The sequence below is a fragment of the Simochromis diagramma genome, unplaced genomic scaffold (genome assembly GCF_900408965.1).
Source record: "Simochromis diagramma unplaced genomic scaffold, fSimDia1.1 OVJJ01000216.1, whole genome shotgun sequence".
NCBI classification, from domain to species: domain Eukaryota; kingdom Metazoa; phylum Chordata; class Actinopteri; order Cichliformes; family Cichlidae; genus Simochromis; species Simochromis diagramma.
Genome location: NW_024386883.1, coordinates 9,557,109 through 9,577,939, shown reverse-complemented (window position 1 = coordinate 9,577,939; position 20,831 = coordinate 9,557,109). Strand labels below are relative to the sequence as shown.

The 20,831-nt window shown below is 39.4% G+C and overlaps 1 protein-coding gene across 2 annotated transcripts in view; it reads right to left on the bottom strand.

The window, feature by feature from the left end:
• The window catches only part of aff4 (AF4/FMR2 family, member 4), a 29,739-nt gene extending 10,849 nt beyond the window's left edge, over positions 1 to 18,890 (bottom strand). Inside the window, exons 1-9 of one of the 2 annotated variants that reach the window (XM_040032176.1) lie at positions 18,454 to 18,890; positions 5,962 to 6,091; positions 2,294 to 3,067; positions 1,754 to 1,792; positions 1,520 to 1,606; positions 1,233 to 1,260; positions 1,072 to 1,135; positions 818 to 910; positions 44 to 188 (exon numbers count right to left, since the gene is read on the bottom strand). In XM_040032176.1, the coding sequence (XP_039888110.1) occupies positions 44 to 188; positions 818 to 910; positions 1,072 to 1,135; positions 1,233 to 1,260; positions 1,520 to 1,606; positions 1,754 to 1,792; positions 2,294 to 3,067; positions 5,962 to 6,087 (1,356 nt within the window). In that variant the 5' untranslated portion in view covers positions 6,088 to 6,091; positions 18,454 to 18,890. The other variant, XM_040032175.1, reaches the window with a different exon arrangement.
• Between the last annotated feature and the right edge of the window lie 1,941 nt (positions 18,891 to 20,831).

Here is a 20,831-nt window from a genome sequence, read left to right as displayed (position 1 = left end):
AGCGGTATTACAGCTCTGTATAAAGTTACTGAAAAATTATTACTTCAGGGGAGGCAGGCCGTGGTTGCTCGTTGGCTTCGCTGTCTGTCGTGCTGCTTTCGCTCTCGCTGTCAGAGCCCGAGCTGCTCTCTGAGCCACTATGGCTGCTGGAGTCGTCCCTTGATTGGTCAGCTGCTTCGCTGTTATTGCTGTTCAATAGGAGAGCATTAAACATTGTCATTGTGGTGTATGAGCAAACATCTATACCTCCACATAAAGATTTTAAGTGATCAATAATGGTATTTTACGGTCGAGTCACTAAAAACCTGTGTATGTTGAGATTATTCGTTACCGCAACAAAAATCTGAATACTTATGTATGCATTTTTCAGGGTTTAGAATCAGTCAGCATACGGATATTAATGCAACCTGTGTAGTAGCTGCTCAAGAGTCCTTGGGTAGTTCATGGGTTTCAATGCTTTAACTGTCAAGCCACAAGGTGTGCATAAAAACCCCAAGATTTGCATTCTCTGTCTTTCTCCACACACTCAAGAAAGCAGCTTTGTTATATATTCAGTTTCAAAAAATGTAAATATATACACTTTGCATCCAGCAGTACAGCAAAAATATGGTTTTATATTTCAGGCATCACTATGTCATCAAGGTGCAGTTAACACATAAAGACAAGACACAAAATGGCTGAAAAAGAAGAAGAAAGCTACTCGAGCTGTGAAGTTTTTCTTTCAAGATTGGGAAAATGATTCAAAGTTAAAACAGTAAGTCTCAACATAGGACTTAGATAAAACTTAAGGACTTAAAAAATGTTTTCTACAGTTTACCTTGCTGATGTGTTCCTTGAGGCATTCTTGGCAGAGTCCTGTTCTCCATCACTGTCCTCACTGCTGCTTAGCCTTAGGTCTTCCTCCAACCTACTGAGATACGGGAATCATTTGTTATTCTTTATATGTCGCCACAGTCGTTTGGAGTTACTGTGATTACTTTTAGCTTCTTAACTCAAATAATTACTGTTCAACTATTCCACTCACTACTGACAAGAAAAGAGAAAAAGAAGGTTCAAAGATGAAGCACTTACGTGGGCTGGTCATCGCAAGTTTTGGCTTGGTGGCTACTCGAGCTCTTTGATGAACTGCCTCGCTCTAAAACACACATAAAAAGATTTAAATGTATTGATTGAAAGCCTAAAACATATACATTTAACTTTACTTCACTATTTTATGTGTGTGTGATACTCACTGTGCCCACTTGGAAAAGGGTGAGTATCCTGAAATTACAAAAAAAAGAAAATTAAAAGGAGGTGTTAACTTATTTTCATGAATCTCTGTTTTATTATATGACTTTGCATTCATGAGAAAGATGCCATGATACATTCAATACAAGCAGTAAGTAACAAGTTGACTTATCACATTAAGTAACCTTCCAAAAAACCCTCCTTTGCTTGTCTTATGCAAGGTTTGATTCATACAAATGGAAATAGTTCATCACAACGCAATCACATTAATCAAACAGACACTGCTGCTGACCTTGGTGGGGAATGGAAACTTGGAGGGCTCTGTTTTACAGGGAGTGTGGATGGCTGTCAAAGGAGGGGGCCATGACTGAGTCATTTCCTGAATTTAAAAAAAAGAGAGAGAAAAGAGAAAACAGAAGGAAAAAAAATCCATTAAAATTAGCTTTAAGGTGTGAGTAATCTTGATGGTTGATTCAATTATTTGAAGCAGATGGCTTTTCTATGAAAATGAGAGTTGTGTCTGTACCTTCAGAATTTCGTCGACACAGTTGGCATCACCGGATCCCTAAAGACAGAAACAGCATGCTTATGAGACGTATAAACAACACGATCTCAGTACAGCATGTGTGAGGTGGCTTCCATTTTGAGCCCTATTAGTCATCCTATAGGCATTTTGTGAGAACTAGGAGTTCATTCAGACCATGTGTAACAAGCTGAGAGGTCCTTTAACGTAATCATTACATCATTAAATCAAACACGTGCCACTTCTCTGACATAGTAAGCTATAAATTCTACACAAGCCGTTGGTAGGTCGTTTCTAATGTACAATCAGGGTTACACCAGAGGGACACCTCTTGTTTTGAGTCAAGGCAGAAATATATATATATTTCTGTGGGTCTAAGAGAAAATGAAGGAATGACCACAGCATGCAACATTCAAAAAGGCATCTGCCTTAAGAGAGACTTCAAAAAGCTGCTCTTGAGGTGATATACAAACAAAGAGCACATTCTTTAAATAGTCAACATACCAGGTTCACAACAGCATGAGATTGAGACTCGGGTCTTACCTCTACAGGTTGGGAAGGGATCTTAAGTTTGGCAAGCTTGGACTTCATCTCTCCCACAGTGCTGCTATGCGACTGTCCAGTGTAGCTTTCCGCTTGCGAACTCTTAGGTTCTGCTGTTTCCTGGCCATCCATAGGCCGCACGTAGGCTGTTGGTTTTTGCAGCATTGTGCTGGGCTTGGACATGAGAGATGGGGGAAAGGCCTGACTTGAGTGCTGTCCACTGGGGAAGGACGTGTGAACCCGTGAAGGTGAGTCCCAGTTGGCCTCTCTGTCTCGCGGTGACTTTGAGCGGTAGCGGTCCTTGTTGTGATGCTGCTCAGCAGACAAAGAGCTCCGCGAGTGACTACTGGAGGAACTTAGAGAGCCCTTTGCCGGACTTGACATGTGTGACTTCGAGTGATCGGACCCTCCGCTGTGTTTACTTGACTTTTTTTCCCGCACCTCCCCTCTCTGGCTACTGTTGCTGCTGCCGCTACCGCCTCCGTTGCTCCTCTGGCTGCTGTGCCCGCCCTGGAGTCCTGAGCGTTTCTGGGACTGGGATGAAGATCCGCCCGCTGCGGGGCCAACAGGGGTCCACTTACTGCTCTGGCTGCTGCCGCCACACCGCTGGTCCCCACCAAACAAAGGTGGACCCGACTTCTCCTCAGAGGAAGACGAGCTGTTGGATGGTTTACTATTAAGTTTTGGAATGGTGTCACCAATTGGCTCTTTCATCTCGTCGTAGTTGCCCAGCATGCTCTGAATACGGCTGGACAGTTTATCTTCCTTGCTCACCTGCAGAGTGAAGCAGAGACAAACAAACAAAAAAGAATAATTATTGTGGAGAACACGAGTGAAAAGAGGGAAAGCAGAGAAAAGAGAAGAAGTTCAACATTTGAGGTAAAGGCGCTCAACCAAAAACAGAGGCGCAGTGAGAGGCCTAAACGCAAAGTTCACTTTTTCAGACTGAGCCCAGATCAGTCCAAACCCATCTGCGAACACAGTTACGCTCTGCCCAGACACCCACCACAGAAGATAATCAATCACTCTGAGGCCACGAGTTCCAGCCGACCTGTTTGCAATCAGCCCGTGACAAAAGTCTGTGTAGAGTATCCAGTTTCACACGCAGCCTCACGCTTCAGTTTTGTTTGACAGAGTCACACCGAGGGTGAAGAAATACTAGCCGTTATCTGCAGCAGGAAATGTAACTTAGCTTGGTCATAACGTGCACTCCACTACCTCCTGTCTGCGCTGCCTGGCTCACATATGCGCAGCTAGGTATCACCTATTTTTCTTAATGGCTGTTGGTTTCAATTTTGTTTTAGGCTGTTTTGTTTTGAGCAACTGCACTGTTGCTTTCACATAACACACCGTTGTTGCGTTATGTTTAACTGAGGAAATTTCTGAGAGGAAAACCTTCAGATTGTAACTCTGTCAAAGCTTTTTTTTTTTTTTTCTTGATAAACAATGGTGTATAGTGGTTGTTCAACTGCTGAAACTTTCAGAGGAAACCTCCAAGATGACCACAGGAACACTTTTCACCTTTTGCTTCCTGTGTGACAAAAACACTTAGTCCTGCAGCAGTACGGTCTTTAAAGCTGAAATAAATAACTTCAATCATTCACACTTCAACAATAACAAGCTACAAAGAACAAGCTGCTGATTGCCATCTCTTCAACATTTCTTCTGCCATTTTGTGATATCCGATTATAACAGCCACAAGTTTTTGTTTTTAATCTGACACACATTTAATTTGCCTATTTTTCGACGCAGACACAAACGTTCTTAATAGATTTTTAATTTGCTGAGTCACTTTGGTTTTTTTGGGTCCAATTATATCCTGGTACCGTTAGGGTGAAAGCACCTACCCCGTCGTATAATTTGAGGGATCCCTGATTTTTATTTTTATTTTTTAAGGAGCCTTTCTAAGTGAAAAGAACATGAAAAACAATGTGCGGCTTCATAGATAAGCTTTTATTCTGTGCCGCTGAGAGAGTGCGTGAACTCTATGCCATAAAAATGTTACTGCTGTGCTGGTCTACATCTGGGAGGGCACAGCTGCAGCTGCATGCACACATGGCCTTTAATACAGAACACTAAACTTCCACTTAGTGGAGCATGACAGAGGAGAGAAAAGTCAAACTAAAGCTTATATAAGACTCGCACAAGTAGAGAAAACTCTATTGGACAGACTTAAGCAGTTTGCTTGTTCCAAAATTCTGCTCTGATACTGCAAAGACTGAACACCATCTTGTTCTTAAACATAGTATCAAGTGTGTGAAAACAGCAGATGACAATGTACACGGGTGAAAAACTTCTTCCTTTGTAAAGGTCAAGGAGTTTTCCATCTTTAATGTCAGCTTTTTTATCTTTGTTGTGGCCCAAAACACTCCTCACTTACCTCTGGTGGCTTTTCAATTCCCAACCTGTCAGAACACATTCCTCACTGCCTCTTTGATGGCCAGCTCGAGCTAAAGAGAGAAGCCACTTACATCTGCTCAAATCTGGTTAGTGGCAAAGATTAGACCAGTACAGAGAACTCAAATCCTCTTTACAATTATATTGGCCAGGCAGGAGCCTGAAGCTGGCTGGCCTACATCTATGTGTGTCTGCAAGCACAAGAGGAAGCTCTGCAAAGAGGAGGCATGTTTTCTGGTCTTTAGTTTGCTTTCAACAACTGTAATGCCAAAAAGCTACCCAATGCCAGGTGTTTTTAAACTGTGCTGTATTTAGTGCAGAGTTGGTGAACTGCTCACAACTATCTGACAAGTATGTAACTCAAACCTCAAATCTTTGTAGAAACATTTGTGCTTTTAAGCCATAATTATGATTAGAACAAACACTGCACACAAACCTACCAATTTCCTCTTGAAATCGATGTTGCTGGTGTTCCATCTACTTTCAGTGAAGCTGGATCTTCACTTTCTGAGCATATCTTGCTTTTTTATCACACGTGAAGTAAACAAGATTAATTCAATTCATTTTCTTCAGTATAAATACACTTGGTGGGAACTACCATAAGAAAGGAGCCTGAGGCTAAACACTCATCTTCACATAACCAAAGACATGTTTAAAAAAAAAAAAGAAAAAAGAAAAAAAAAAAGTCATGACTAATTTGCATTGCCACAAAAGCTTCTGATATTATGTACTATTCTCACCACAAAGCTTGACATTCACATGTCAGAATTCATTCCCCTTAAATGCTTGCCACAGGGGGGGGGATTTGTTTTGGGGGGACAACAACACTTCTGAGAAAAACTATAGACTTCAGGCCTCAATGTGTTTCTCCTCCAACTTGTAATTCAGCTCAGTTTCACTGATACATACTGAGAAGAATAGCCTTAAACTTGCTTTTGGGCTATAGTTCACCTTAGTAACAGAGTTACCTGCCTGACGATCCAGAGGATTAAAATTTCAGTTGATGTAAATCTACATTTCTAAATAGTTTAGCTCTTGGAACGTGCTTGTTTAAGCTAGCAAGACTTTCCGAAACAGCAGTGTTGTGCTGAATACTAGATCACTGTAATAGTGTGCAGGAATCTCCCACATTATAATTGCTTAATTTGCAGGAACTGATTATTATTATGCACAGTCTGACACCTTGCATTTCCAGTCACTGTTACAGACTCCCTTAATATTACTAACCACTTACGTGCCAGATAAAGTGAACGTGAGTTGAACAAACTTACCACTTTGTAGGGTTCGGGGAAGAGAGGGGAATTTGCTGGGAAGGCCTCTCCTCCTCCCTGCTGGATTTCTTGATTTCGCCTTTCTCGTTCTTTCATTCGGAGCACATTCCGGTCCTCACGGTTCATGTTGCTATCAACACAGAAGAATAACAAGGTAACATAATGAGAAGAAACAAACAAACAGGGTATGTCTTTGCTGAACACGGATGCCTGCAGGGGCAGTATATTATGAAAATGAGATCTCGGAGACAAGTGCGGAAGAATTAAGCAAACATATACTCTTGTTAAAAAGTCAGCTTGGAAAAATAGAAATGGTCAGTTTTTTCTCTTCTGTTTTACCCTTTACCATTTAAAAAAAAAAAAAAAAAAACAATAAAGTCACAACAAGTATTGAGAAAGATCACACTACCACTGTGCTCTGCTTTGACTCATTGTTAGCACAAACATAACTGTCATTAGTGAAATCCCACACGTATCATAAACAGGGGAAGTTGTGACCTGTGGAGAAAGTAGGTTCTAATAAGCTTAGCCTAGTCTAGACATAGACACTGTGCAGTACCCTACTTCATCTGCAAATAATCTCCTTGTACAGATGGTCAGCACAATTTGCCCCCAGCTGAAACTACCAATTCAATGTTTTCACACAGTGAGAAGGCTGCAGTTTACATACTTTTTATCTCAAAACATCAACAGTTGCAGGAAACGTTTGTGAGCACTTTGTTATTTATGATTGAGATCTGGGTAAATCCAAAGGGTAAAAATCAATCTGACTGAACCACTAACATGTTTAAAAAAAAAAAAAAAATGTAAATAAAAACTTTGAGAAGGTTATCAAAAACAATTTAACTTCTGTTCTAACAGCATCTCAAAAAGCAAATATTGCACTGATGGATCTCAGATGTTGAAGATGGTCAGCTTGATCACCAAGCGTTTGACAATTACGTCAACAGTTTAGCTTATTTTCCTCTTAATGTATTCAATAAAAACACTACCGGTGTTACCTGCAAATTCAACTCAACCTGCCCCATTACTGTTTTAAGTACACATCTCTGTTAATTTAAAATAAACAACAACAACAAAAAAACAAACAAACAAACAAACAAACAAAAAAAAAAAACACCCCAACATATACAAAACAGACACAAAAGGTTAGTGGTTCAGTGCCTACTTGCAGTCACTAATTACAATACGTTAAACCATTCATTGTTGTATGTGATCAAGGGTTTCAGTTAGCACTAGTTTGTTTTCTCTTCATGCTGGAAGCTGAAAATAAACTTGAAAGCATTTCTCTCTGAGCGAAAGCTGCATTTCTTTTGGTTGGGGAGCACAGTATAGTAGATCAAGTAGTACAGTTTAACCTCTTCCTCCACCTGCTATCGGTTCTTCCTAAACAAGGGGGAGGGAAATCACTCAAAACTAATTTACAGGTTTCCCTCTTAAAAGACTTGGTGTTTGTGAGCAATGCCTTGACGATAAATATATAATAAGGTTAAAAAAGCACCACTGAATAAGAAAGGTATATCATTGATTAAAAAAAATAATCTCTTCAATAAAATAATCCTTATGGGATAATAAATGAGACAAAAATGTAATTTTCTGGGAAAAATGCACAACTATAGTGAGGCACAGTGGACAGAGCATGATGGTTTTGGCCAAGTTGCTACCTCAGAGCCTAGATACTTTGCAACTACTGATGGATGGTTTAGAAAGTACACTGTGTCCATGACCTAAAGCTTAGGAAAGGATAATGAATGCAACAAGGCGACAACTCAAAAGCATAAGAAAACAAAGATGAGCATGTTGTCCTGACCTTAACCCAAGCAAGATGCCATCCCAAAATTATTAATCAACTAAAACAGCTTTTTGTCATGTCTCATAACATCTATAATAGTCTCAAAACACTTTTTTTTTTTTTTTACAAAATGAGTTTCTACGAATCTTACTAAACTTACCAAACTCTCAAGCTCACTTAATTTGAAAAACAAAAACAAAAACACAACAACAACAACAAAAAACTGTCAGGCTTTTCCAGTGTTATGACTAAATGTGTTAAATAAAGTCACGGAAAGTAAATGTGTTTATTGCAGACTGTGTGACTAAAATGAAAGATCGGGCCACATTTAAGAGCAATCAAATCACAAATTTTTTTCTCGTAACCTGCAAGAACCTGATTGCTTTTAAAATATTGGTAATTTTGGGTGGACTGTGTGCTGGATGTTTGCTTGCAATGAATGACAAAGTTAAAATAGACTGTAATTATCTGCTATGAAACTAGCTGGAACTCACTGGGTCCCCTACAGATAAATAAACACACCCCGTAGTCTGTGTTTTCCTTCTAAACATAATGTGTGTTATTTAATCAGATGAGGAGAAAGTCATAAGGGCAATACCCCTCTGATCGGATGTATGGATTGACACCAGTGAGACAAACATCATTGCGACATGTAATATATCCATGTACACATTATTACGATAACAACTCAGAGCCATTCTAAAACATTACCAAAAATGCTCTGGTAGAGGAGAAATCAGGCACCTCATAGGTGCAGCGAGCCAAAAAAACAAATGTGACTTCCCTCTGCTGTGCACTTTGTTTAACAGAAAGCAACTACAGAGGTTTGAAAATAGAAACAAGCACGCTGTCATCCAGGCGTGTCGCCTCCCGGTTTAAGTAGACAGCTTCAAGCTCTGCCAGTGACAACAATGATTGTAAGGCTGTTGACACAGTGCGATTAAGCAGCAACCATCCGGCCTCCTTGTAGATTCTCAAAACTACACACAGGGTCTTTCTAATCTTTCCCAAGCATGACTAAAAAAAAAAAGTAAGAAGTGGATGAGAAACTGACTCAATGATGAGGAAATTCTTTATACACAGGGAAGTCAAATGGCGAGAGAGTACACTGGAACCTGAGAGTTACGAGGAACTGATCAATCATAAAAAATAAATAGATAAATAAACTGTGTTACAGACTAAACCTTGTCCCCATATGCTGGTCAAGCTTTGAATGAACTATTAGAAAAGCTCATCAGTTAGTCTAAACAGTAATTTCACAACCAATCTTTTTTTTTTCTTAACACGACCTTTAACCGTTTTATATCATCAACCCTGACATCTATGAGTAATGACAACTCCGACGCATTACTCATAGGAGGTATAGGGATTAATCCACTATGGCTACGGTTCATTAAGCCACACTTACAAAGAAGCGACTAAGTCAACTTTATTTCATGAAACATACCATTAACATCATGATCACCTCTTGACTTAAAGCACAGCCAAGAACCAAGGCTGGAAATACAAAACCCAAATCCTAGCAACACACTTTGCATGGCAAACTTTCTAAAACTGAAGTAGCTATGATTATCATCTACAGATAACATGGCCTCCTGCTATAAATGCTGTCCATAACTTTATTTACATCCATGCACATTTGATTGCTTAGATAAAGGGTGATTTTAATCTGCTCCAGCAGTATGAGTACTACACGTGTGTATATATGTATATTAGTTTGTTGATGTAATGTGGGTGCGGGCCTGCATGTGTGATTAAGTCACAGTGCTAAATGATCAAAGGCTCCAAGTAGGATCCTTTGTAAACACAGCTCATTTCCATTCTGCCAACTAACTTACCTGAGCTGTTAGTTGTTATTATTTGAAAAGGGTGTGACGCTTTAGTATTACGAGAGAAACTCAACAGCCAAGGAGGCTCAACTGTCTTGTTTGCGCCTCCTGGTTGTTGAACTTCTAACATTTATAATAATTGTAGTACGCTTTAATTTTAGACTCTTCCCAAAAAATCTCATTGACTTAAAAAACATAAATAAAAATCACACTTTCAGAGAAATTACCATGGTCCTATTCACGAAAACTTTTAAGTTTGGCTTCAGAATAACTGAGAAAGTACTCACTGTACCCAAACAGAAAAAAAGAATGAAAAACAAGTGTTGGTGACATGATATGACCATGTGGCACATATGTGGTAAGCCTCTGCACTCAATCTGTTTATAGTTTAGTCTTAGACCTGCCTCTAAACGCAAACTAGGCCTCAGGGAGTACCAAACCAAGACCCTGATCCTTAATTAAGAAATATGATTAACAAAAAGTTCGAGCAAGACACCATGCCTTTCTGTACACATCAAGATTTTTTAAATTGTGAATGAAGAGTAAATCCACAAAATAAAGGCATGGATTTATTTCTGTAGAAGTGAAACTGTTACCGCACACACAGCTGGTTTTCCACAAACAGTTTTGTGTTCAACATGTCCAAGCAACTAAACCAACACTGTGGATGGTGTTAATCATAATTCCTCCAAATCAACCCATCCCTCACGTCACAAAGGTATTGTTATTCACTTTCAAACTGAATGAATAATTTCATACCTTACAAAATAAAGGGTTTTCCTTTCCAATTTGACCTAGGCCAAAAAGAGCGTACTGTATATACTTCTCAGATATCAGTAGCTGAAAGTGCAAGCTATACAAATAAAATGTGACTAATCGAGAATAAATTCAGCCACCATTTACTTGTGTTGTGTTCAAAACAAGTAAAACCTTACTTTAAAGTCAAGATGCACATATAGGTGAGCTTTGATTGGCATTTTCCTGACTTACCAAGCCTAAATCCAAACCTTGAGCCACTCCCCTCCCTATTCCAATAAAATAAGATGGATTAACAATAAGAAAAAAAGTTTTAAGCTTAAAGAACATTTATTAATATCAAGGTGTGATGGCCAGCTAGGTTTACTGTAGCCATTCAACACTGTGCCAAACTGAAAAGGTCAAAGTCTGAAGGCAGATCACTCTGTACCTAAATGAATCAGCTCGTATGTCTCGTTCTAAAGTACCACATAACAGTCAGATCTCATCTTTAAAAACAAACAAAAAACAGGGAAAAAAAAAAAACCCACGATTTTCTCAGTATCACTCAGTACAAGATCTGGCTTCTGGGACACAGCCATTATGTAAGGCAAATCAAACATGTCTCATCTGTCATATTCAAGTATTCACAATAGGATAAAGTTATGTGCTTTAGTCCTACCAGACACCAAGAGAAATGAGTAAAGCAGTTAAATAGCTCTGCATTTCTTACCCTGACTGAGAGGCCATGGCCCCAACCACTGAAACATTGGAAAAAGGAGGGGAGGAGGTTTCACAGGATCTCCCAGGAATTCAGAAGTATTCTCGTCATGACTTGTCAGCCTGAATTTCCACACAAACCACCTCCAGTCAAGAAAACCTGACCCCTCTTTTTCAAATCTAGATGTATCTGTGGGCGTCCAGCTGAAAGAATGTGACTAAAGTTTCTTTACTCGACTGGAAGGTACTGTGTATTTCCTTGGAGTGGAGACAATTCTGACTTAGGGAGGGGAGGCGACTGCTTGTTCTCGGGAAATACCATGTCGGCAAACAGCGGGGGTTGGTCACATGCGAGGTGAAGGCTACAGAAAGCAGCAGCAGCTTTTGTTTCTGTTTTGAAGATAAAGCATGCATGAAAAATGAGAAAAGTGAGGTGAAAGAAAGAGGTTAATATTGAATAAATGCGAGGGTATATGTGCTATTTAAATGTTTGGAGTGAATGCAATAGATAAATTAGGGATAAGAGACCTAATTTCTCATGTCTATTATTATAGAAGAGTGCCTGATGTTTGACTGAGAGCACTTTAGGCTGATTTTAATCTTTAAACCCCTCAGAAAGTAGCAGAGGAATAATTTAATCTGAGATAACAAAGCAAGGAGCACAAGCCATCAATTTGAAAAGCCTGCTGAAACACTGTAATAGAAATACAGTTTTGTTTGCTTTTTAAAAAAAAAAAAAAAAAAGGGGGGGTGACTAATTAAACCTTTAAGGAATCTTAAAAGATCACCCAGTCTTACTGAACCTTTTTACACCCTATTCTTACACACAAAATTAAGAAGGAGGGAAAAATTAAAAAGGGGATTATTGCGAAGGAAATTAATGAGCTTGGCCTTAAGGAAATCATTTCCACAACCGCCATGCTGGCCAATTAGAGCATCTACAGGAAAACGGCACTGAAGAAACAGCGAGAAAGGGAATAAAACTCACCTCTCTCCGAGAATGGCACAGTCCACCTCCTCCCATAAAAGGAGATGTTATTTTACACCGCAAAGCCTCTCCTCCAAGTGATGTCACGGCCCTCAGCACAACCCAGCCAATCAGAGCTGCTCTTTCCATCAACAACCTCCCCCCACCCCCCACTATGCCCTGGAGCACAGGGCAAAGCACCCATGCAGCCTGTTAAAGTCACAGCGCTTAGGCATCCAGTATGCTGGGTGTAACAAACATGAGGCTTTTTCAGATGATGACGAAACATGCTGACAAGTGTGGCATCACCGCAAGCTGTGAGGATTTTTATCTGGTACACAAGCTGACAAAATGATGCCACTTCTGTTCTTGACTTTCAGCAGATGTTTATCATTAATCAAGAACATTAAAGGGCGGGCTTTTAGGTACAAGTGTTAAACATTCATTTATTGCTTTCAACAAAAATATATCTGAATTTGATCACATCTTTACAAGGTTTTGCCCTCATTATCTGAGGGTGCTTTGATTTAATTGCAAAGAAATTCAACTTCAATAATCTCATAAATTATGACAGTTTTACATGAATTCTATGCTGACTGTGCCAATTCTTCCCCACACACAATGATGCTCGCTGTGCTGTTTGCTTGTGGCGTTATTTAAAGTATTAAAACGAAGGCCGGCCTCCAAACTTTGGGAAACTCCATTTGATGGACTTTATAATACACACAGCTGATATAAGTAGTCATCAATGGATACCAAGGCTGTACAGTACTGCCAACAGCTGCATGTCTGTATCATCAGGCTTACGTTCTTAGAGATACTGTACTGGCTGGAATTATTTCCCATTCATGCTGAATCTGAAAGCACAGTGTGTTAGTCTGTCATTTCTCAGCACTTCCGGCAATTACATATGCCCTCTACTTTTATAAATAGAAGCAAAGTACTACCCTGGGAGGATTTAATCAATGACCAGGCTCATGAAGTAGAAAATGTTAACAAAAGGTTTACTATGCGCATTACAAATGGCTCTAATTTTGTATTAAAAGCTATGAGCTGTATGCACATCCATTCATTTTGGATATTAAAGCATAAATATTGCACATTCAGTGAGTCTTGGTTAAGCAAAACTACAAGTGTCATCGATCATAACTGGTTTCCAGGACTTTACAGCACCTTAGATTGCTCTACAGAAAGTATTCTGTAGCAGGTGCAGATGGACAGCCAGTGCCACCACCACTACCACCCCCAGTGCTTTTGAAGCAAACCTGCTGACTGCAGGAATTCCAGAGGGAGCGTCCATTCAAATGCAGCAAACCTGCCCTCTATACCAGCTGTTTAGTGAGGACTACAGGCAAAAATCACATGCAGCTAGGGCAAGAAGACTAAGAAGAAGTGTTGGGAAAAACTGGAGTGACTTTCAATCACTAAAACATGCAATACTTTTCATTAAGAAAACCCTGCAAGCCATATTTCTGTATCAGCATTTCAAGAGGAAAGAAAAGGGCTTGATTTTCCTTGAGACTTTTATATCAAAGTGCAGATGAGGAATTTTTGAAGAGGGCAGTATCTTAAATTCCCGCTTCAATTAAAAGAATTCAATATTTCTATGTGGCTGCACATTAGCTCCAATTAGCATATCAAAACAAGTCTCGGGTCTTGATTGGCATGTTCTCTAAACAACTGCTTATGTCCTTTCATTAAAGCAGGATTGAAGCATTTGAACTGAGTCGCTGCCTGGAAAGCCTCCACTCAGCAGGCGTGCATTATCTGAATAAGAGGGAACTGGCAGCATTTACCAATCACAGGCTCAGTGCTGAGACTGTTGTGCATTTACACAGCTAATTAACTCATATTAATTTAGGAGCTTTTTATGTTTAACATTCAGTAAAGCTGTTTACCAAGAGCAAAACGGTAAATCAGTCTCTTCATGGCACTGTGAAACAGATACAAAGTAGTCATTTTCTAAAGCTTTTCTAAAGCTCTTCTAAAGAACTTAGGTATCTAGTAGGCAAAGTAAAGTAGTAGGTAAAATATACACTCTAAAATCTAGAGTAACTCTTACAAACAAAGCTAAAAAGTACCAGGCTCGAAAGCTCATTTGGATTTTACCTAGGTAAACATTGTCACGTGAACTCAGAAACAAAAGAAATGCTCTCACTTGCAGGTTTGACACAGATAACATAATGTTCAGTGTACTTTTTAGGCCACATTGTTAGTGGAACATGACACCCAAGCCTCAGTTATCTTGGCAACATTTCCAAAGGATCTGCGTCATTCAAGCTCTTCAGAAGGCACAACACAAGCCTGTCAAGAGGTTTTTCATTTTTAACCTGCTTCTGATCTATTGTACGATTTTTAACTCAGCAGACTGAGCAGCAGTATACGAATAATATTTAAGCAACATGGATTATACCGCAGAGAGAGAGAGAGAGAGAGAGAGAGAGAGAGAGAGAGAGAGAGAGAGAGAGAGAGAGAGAGAGAGAGAGAGAGAGAGAGAGAGAGAGAGAAGAAGCCATTTCGTGAATATGCATTTCATAAGGTTTTAGCTACCCATCTTGAGTCTATCAGACCTTCCTTTAGTGTGATGAAACAATCTAACGAAGAATAAACCATTCCTTAGTTAGTCATTTTTTACCTTAAACAAACTACAATTATCCAGTCAAACTAAATCTTAACCTTTAAAACAGCAGGCACTTTGCAAACTAAAACTGTAACAACATGCAAAGATTTCCTGAAGTTAATAAAATGTCAAACAAGACTGCAGTTCTCTCTACTGTGTAATAATTTCCCATCCATCAGTCTCAGCTGTATTACTCAGAGAAAAGTCTGCACTACATCTAAAGCTGAAATGTCTGTCACTAACCTCCAAACATCCAAATAAACTCTCTCTTGTAGCTGGAATAAAGGCTCAGTTGTGGTTAAATGGAGGACTGAAAACCTGCAATGATAAGCCAATTAACTGAAGTGCTGTCGAAAAATGAATCAGCAAATATTTATGATAAGGGCACTGAGCGGAAATTTTTGTCATTTCTAATCAAAAATGTGCTGGTTTCAGCTTTTTTGGGTTTCACACTTGTTGATGTGAACATTTGAAGCATCACCAAGGAAATGGGTGTAAATATATACAAAGCACTTTTCAACATTTGATAAAAGAAAGAAAGAACATAAATCCATGAGATTAATCAATAATGAAAATAACTGGCGGCTGAGCCCTAAAATGTAGACAATTATTTATGCAAAATGTTTACATAAGACGCTTAACAATATAAATCTACAAAATCCACATTTTATCTGCGTATTGCATAAATTCATACCTCTGACTCTGGGATTTGTTTCTGTTTATGTTCCTAATCCATTTGTTATTTCCTTCAAAGCACTTATCCTGCTTAAAACAAAACAAGAAGAACATACTGTGGCAATGAATTTCACTACTATTTGAGACATATTACTGCTGCCACCGAAAAAGACTGAGGCTATTATCGTTCCACTTTAAAAATAGTATTATAAAGCAGTATCTCACAGCACCAATCTATGCCAGATCTGTGAAATGAAATGGCCTTAATGAGCTTCACCTTCACAGGACTGTAAAGCCACATGAGAGTTTAACTCGCATCGCTGAGAACAAAAGCTGAAGAACAGATGCATGAGGTCAGGACACAGTGAGCAGCATATTTCTCTGCTGCGTGAGCAACAGTACTGGGGGATAAAAAGAGAGCTGCTGATGTCTGATTAGATTCGGGCTAATTAAGCTGGCAGACTCAGAAAGAGCCTTCAAACAAGTTACTCTCAACAAGCTTCTCTTTGTACAGGAAATAAGATTTGATTATGAAACTTACAAACCTTAGCTGAACACACAATTAACTTGTACTTTGGGTCAGGTTAAAGAGGAAAAGGTAAATGCTAAAAAGCTGTAACATCTGCACAATGCATAAACCAGACAAGTGCAACACCTTAAAACCATTTCTATCATCAACAGAAGAATAGCCTCTCTCTTTAAAATTGTGGCTAAAGAGGCAATTTTAAGCTTTGGATTAATTTTCCTCAAATGTAGGTGCTCAGATTTGAAATTGTGTACAATGGGCTGCAGTTGAACAGTCTGAAACTAGACATTGCTCACTTCCCAAATATCCAGCCAGCAAAACAACAGTGGAGTACATCAGGAATGTACAATAGGTGTGCCAAAGCCAAAGAAAACATGCATGCACTGCTCTGTCTGGAACGGACAAACAAGTCTCATAACATCTCGACTGAATGTGTGCCCTTCGCCTTGGCCACAGGGGAAACTGTTAAACTGAAGCCTCACAGCAAAACCCAAACAGGAAGTGAAGAGGATTTCACAGTAAGCCGCGTCACCAGTAGCACATTTACACATTACTGCAAACAAGGTGTTTACATCGCTGCTCCAGGAACCCTTTCCCCCCTTTTTAAAGATTCTTTTAAACTAACAAAGCTGGTATCTAGAAGTCATCTAGCCTCAGTTGAATGTCAAGTATGCTTAAGGTTTTCTTCGGTGCTTCGGTGTGTGGAAACCTAAAACAAAGACTATCGCATCCAGACAATGTACAGTCACATGCATCAACCTTATCTTTCTGCTCAACACTTTCATTTAAAAACAAAGGCATGACACATATATGAGCTATTTTTTACCTGGATTAATTTTCCGTCTACAACCTTTGAAGTAGCTCCAACACTTCAGTTCAGCTTTCTAACTTACTGCCATCAACACAGCTCTTCAAGCAAGCCTGGTGATGGCATTATGTTTCAAGCTGCTACTAAGAGTATTTCAATTGTATATTCAAACAAGTGGGTGACCTTCTGTGTATTAAAATACAGTAAGAGCGCCAACCAAGGGCTACACTGTAGTTAAACTACTTAACAGCGCACACAGAAGAGGTTTTAGCCTTGTACCAGAGGAAAATCACCACGTCGGTGAGACATGGGGTGTAATTTACTAATGCAATAAACTCATTATTTGTTAAAAGCTGTCTATAATGTAGTCTAGTCATAGTGTATAATCACCTCTCAAAGGTCCATTTTTTGCTATAAAAACCCCAACTTTATTTACTATTTGTTTATCTTCTAGAGTGGAAGCTGGAGTTTCAGACTGCACTATTGCCTGGCATTTTCAGAAAATTATTGAATATAAAACAGCAGTTGTCCGAAACCAGCCAAGTACTGCAGCTCACTCCACTGTATGAGGGGGGCGGAGTTTTTTCTCTGACATAATTGAATCCGACTGCAATATCAACACTCCTGTTATGTCTACATAACAACAAATCAACAACTGCAACCACAGTTCAAGTACAGCTTTTGCTCCATCCACCATCTGACTAAAGTTGCTGAGCCGGTTCACAGCTACCTGCCGTGAACGAGTTCATGACCTTAGGGCATGAACTCGTCCCCCCTCCCGACTAAGTGCAGCCAACCATAATAAGTCAGTTGGTTGCACTTTCCTTGTCTCCATGCGTCAAGCCTATCCCTCCACATGCGTGCACGAACTACCCGTGACAAGTGTTAAGAGGAACTCTGGACTTATCACGCATTTTCTGGCCCTTCCCCCCTAACTATGGCACGTAAAATGGCTTCCTAGAAAAGCACATCAGCTGATCCTTCGCTCAACCAAAGCATACATTCGGATTAACTGTGCTGCCCTTCTCCCCAGTGTTGATTTTCCATGCAAATAAAGACTTTGACTGGACACAGCAAGGAGTGGCACTAGGAGTTAGTAATACAATAAAGGAGGAGGATACGAACCAAAACTTTATGCTCGTCGTCACTGTGCGAAAAATAACGAGTATCAAGAGCCAATGATTACCTAAAACGACCATAAACTAGCACAGAAAGTACAAACAAGTAGCACTTATCTCCCATTGTTTGATTCCCCAGATGCTTTTTAATGGAAAGCGAATAGTCTGTATTTCAAATGCAAAGGAAACATAGTATGTTTATCATTTGCACGTGTAGTATCATATAGTTATGCCGCCGTCTGTAAGAGCAAACTTAGGTGTACAAGTTATGTCAGCCACGGCTAAACACAAACATCAGTCGTCATGACCTGTTAGCTGCCATGACAGGAACAAAAACATTACTCCTATCACCGCGATATTTTCCCCTACTTCCTTGCATAGAAACGTATAAAAGTAACATCTACCCTTCCCATCCATTGAATGATTAAAGTCTCCTTCCACCTGAGCACCAAAGCAGGTACAATGTCTAACCAAATCATTAGCAACTGGCTAGCACGCTACCTACACGACTACCTGCATATTTGCTTTAGCATAACGTTAGCTAGCCGGACCCTGCTAGTAGCGTATTAAGGCTAGGCTAGCTAGCCCTGAAGCTACTGATTTTTTTGGCGAAATTCTAATTAGCGTTCACTTCAAATATCAGATACCCTCTAATGCAGTAAAACACCAACTAACGTCTTCCATCAAAGTTGGCATCCTTACCTCTTGTCTTCTTTTTAGGCCCAAACCATTCTAGCTATTGGAAAGCTCTTTTTCTCTTTGTCTTTTCCACTTCCAGTTACACGCAAAACGGATTCAGAAAAAAAATGCTCTAACGGCTAAAATACTAAAACCAAGTGGATGGTCTTCATCTTTTCCTTAAAACACGACGACACATCGAGAGGGAAACAAAATAAAAATCATTTTCTCTCGCGTTCATTTTTTTGTTACTCCTGAACTGATAGGTAAGACTGCTAGCTAAGTTAAGCAGCCAGCAGGTACCACCACAGACAGGACTGAATGCATGGATGGCAAAGCGGTGGTGCGTTCGCGCTGTCGGAAATCTGTCAATCCCACCATCCGACACAGTAAACACTGTCATAAAGTAAATCTTAATTAACACGTCAGCACCGCTGACGATGTCTTTAAAAACATGATTGAGCCTTCTTAGCAGTTGCGAGTTTTATTTTTTTATCGTACCCCTCGGATAGCTATAAGTAATTCCCATTCGGTTTGAATGCAGCATTTCAGTGACGCGCAAGGTTGACCAGACTTTGACGTTTAGGAAATCACGTTTCATTGTTCCCTGATTGTACCATGGACAGCAGGTTATGACAAACCGTACCCTGCTTTTAATTCATAGCTCATCTAATCTTCAACACACACCCTAGTTATCTAGATTTAGCTGCCCGCGTCTATGATTAATAAGTAAATACGTTTTAAATAGTAATATGATTCATTTTTAATCTTTCAAACAATGACTTACTTTGTGATGTCTTACTCTGCCTCCAACTTCACACCTTTAGTGGATGTGCAATAATATGTCTGACTTTACAGGTGCCTATACGCAGCAAAAACTGACATTACATTGGTTAAAAGGCTCAAAGCAGCTTTTGGGTGTCCTGTAACCTTATTGACTGTCTGTGTTGGATGCTAAACTCTATGTCTATATTTTAATTACTACAAAAACAATAATTTTACAAGATTTTATATTATCTTTGAAGACAACAGCATTCCCACTAATACTGCCTGACATGGACATAGAATGAAAAGAAGGAAGTGGATCCGTTTTCAGTTCTAAGGTTTCAGGCATCAGGACATAATGTAAAATAACATCTGGTCCTTAGTAGGTCTTAAAATAAGGTAAATGTAACCTCAGTTAAACTTGAAAACGTGACATATTACACTGTTATTATTTATTCATCAAAAATTGAGTCAAAAAACAAAAACGTATGAGAAACTAAGTACACCCTGCTTCATCTCAGACTCTAAAGGCCTTGGTTAGCATGTTAAATGTTAAAGCTCATGAGAGTACAGTTACAAAAAGATTGAACAAGTATGTCTTGTTTGGAAGGGTTGCCGGAGAAAGCTTCTTCTCTCTTACAAGAACAGGCCAGCACAGCTTAAGTTTGCAAAGTTGCATCTAAACAAACCACAAGAGCAAACTCCTTAAACATATCAGTACACAGTGAAGATGTTTGGCCATAATACGCACTGTAAACTTAGAACTGAACTAGCATATCAACACAAACACCTCACACCAACTGTGAAGCATGGTGGTGGAGGTTTGATGATTTGAGGTATTTTTGCAACCACCGGACCTGGAAACTTTGCAGTCATTGAGTAAAAGGTGAAGCCATGTGACTGTCAGCTAAAGCTTGGCTGAAATTGAGTTGTGCAAGAGGACATTGACAGCAAAGCATTAAATCTGCAACACAATAACTGGAAAAAAAAGAAAGAATCGAGGTGTTGCAATGGCCGAGTCAAAGCGCAGACCTCATTCTGATGAAATGCTGTAGCAGGAAAGCAAACGCAATGCAACGGCAACCCTCAATGAAATTAAACAACACTGTAAAAAAAAAAAAGAAAGAAAGGAAAAAAAGAGTGGGCCAAAATTCCTCCACAACGTAAGCAACTGTCAGTCATACAGAAAATGATTACTTCAACTTATTCTTGCTAAAGGTGGTTTTACAAGCTACTGAATCATGGGGTATACTTGGTTTTCCCACACACTGCTTCTGTAGTTTGGCTAAGGTTAAAAATGATTTACTATGTCATGTGTCGTTCATATGAGGTTGTGTTGAATAATTTTAAGACCTGCTGACACAAGATGGGTTTTTCTTTGTTATGTGCCGATTAAGGTTATTATAGCTAGCTAAAAATTAAAACTAAACACTTTTATTAAAAAAATAAAATAAAGCATATTCAGGAAACACCCTAAGTTTAAAAAAAACAATTGTTACAACTTGCCTGATGAGGCATTGATGGATGTGTTTATTAAGACTCTAGATGTCGTCAAGACCGAGTCAGCTTTGTTTTTACTGCAATCCTTGGTTTTCCTGAAACTGACATATACCCTCCCTATATTGATAATAAAAAGA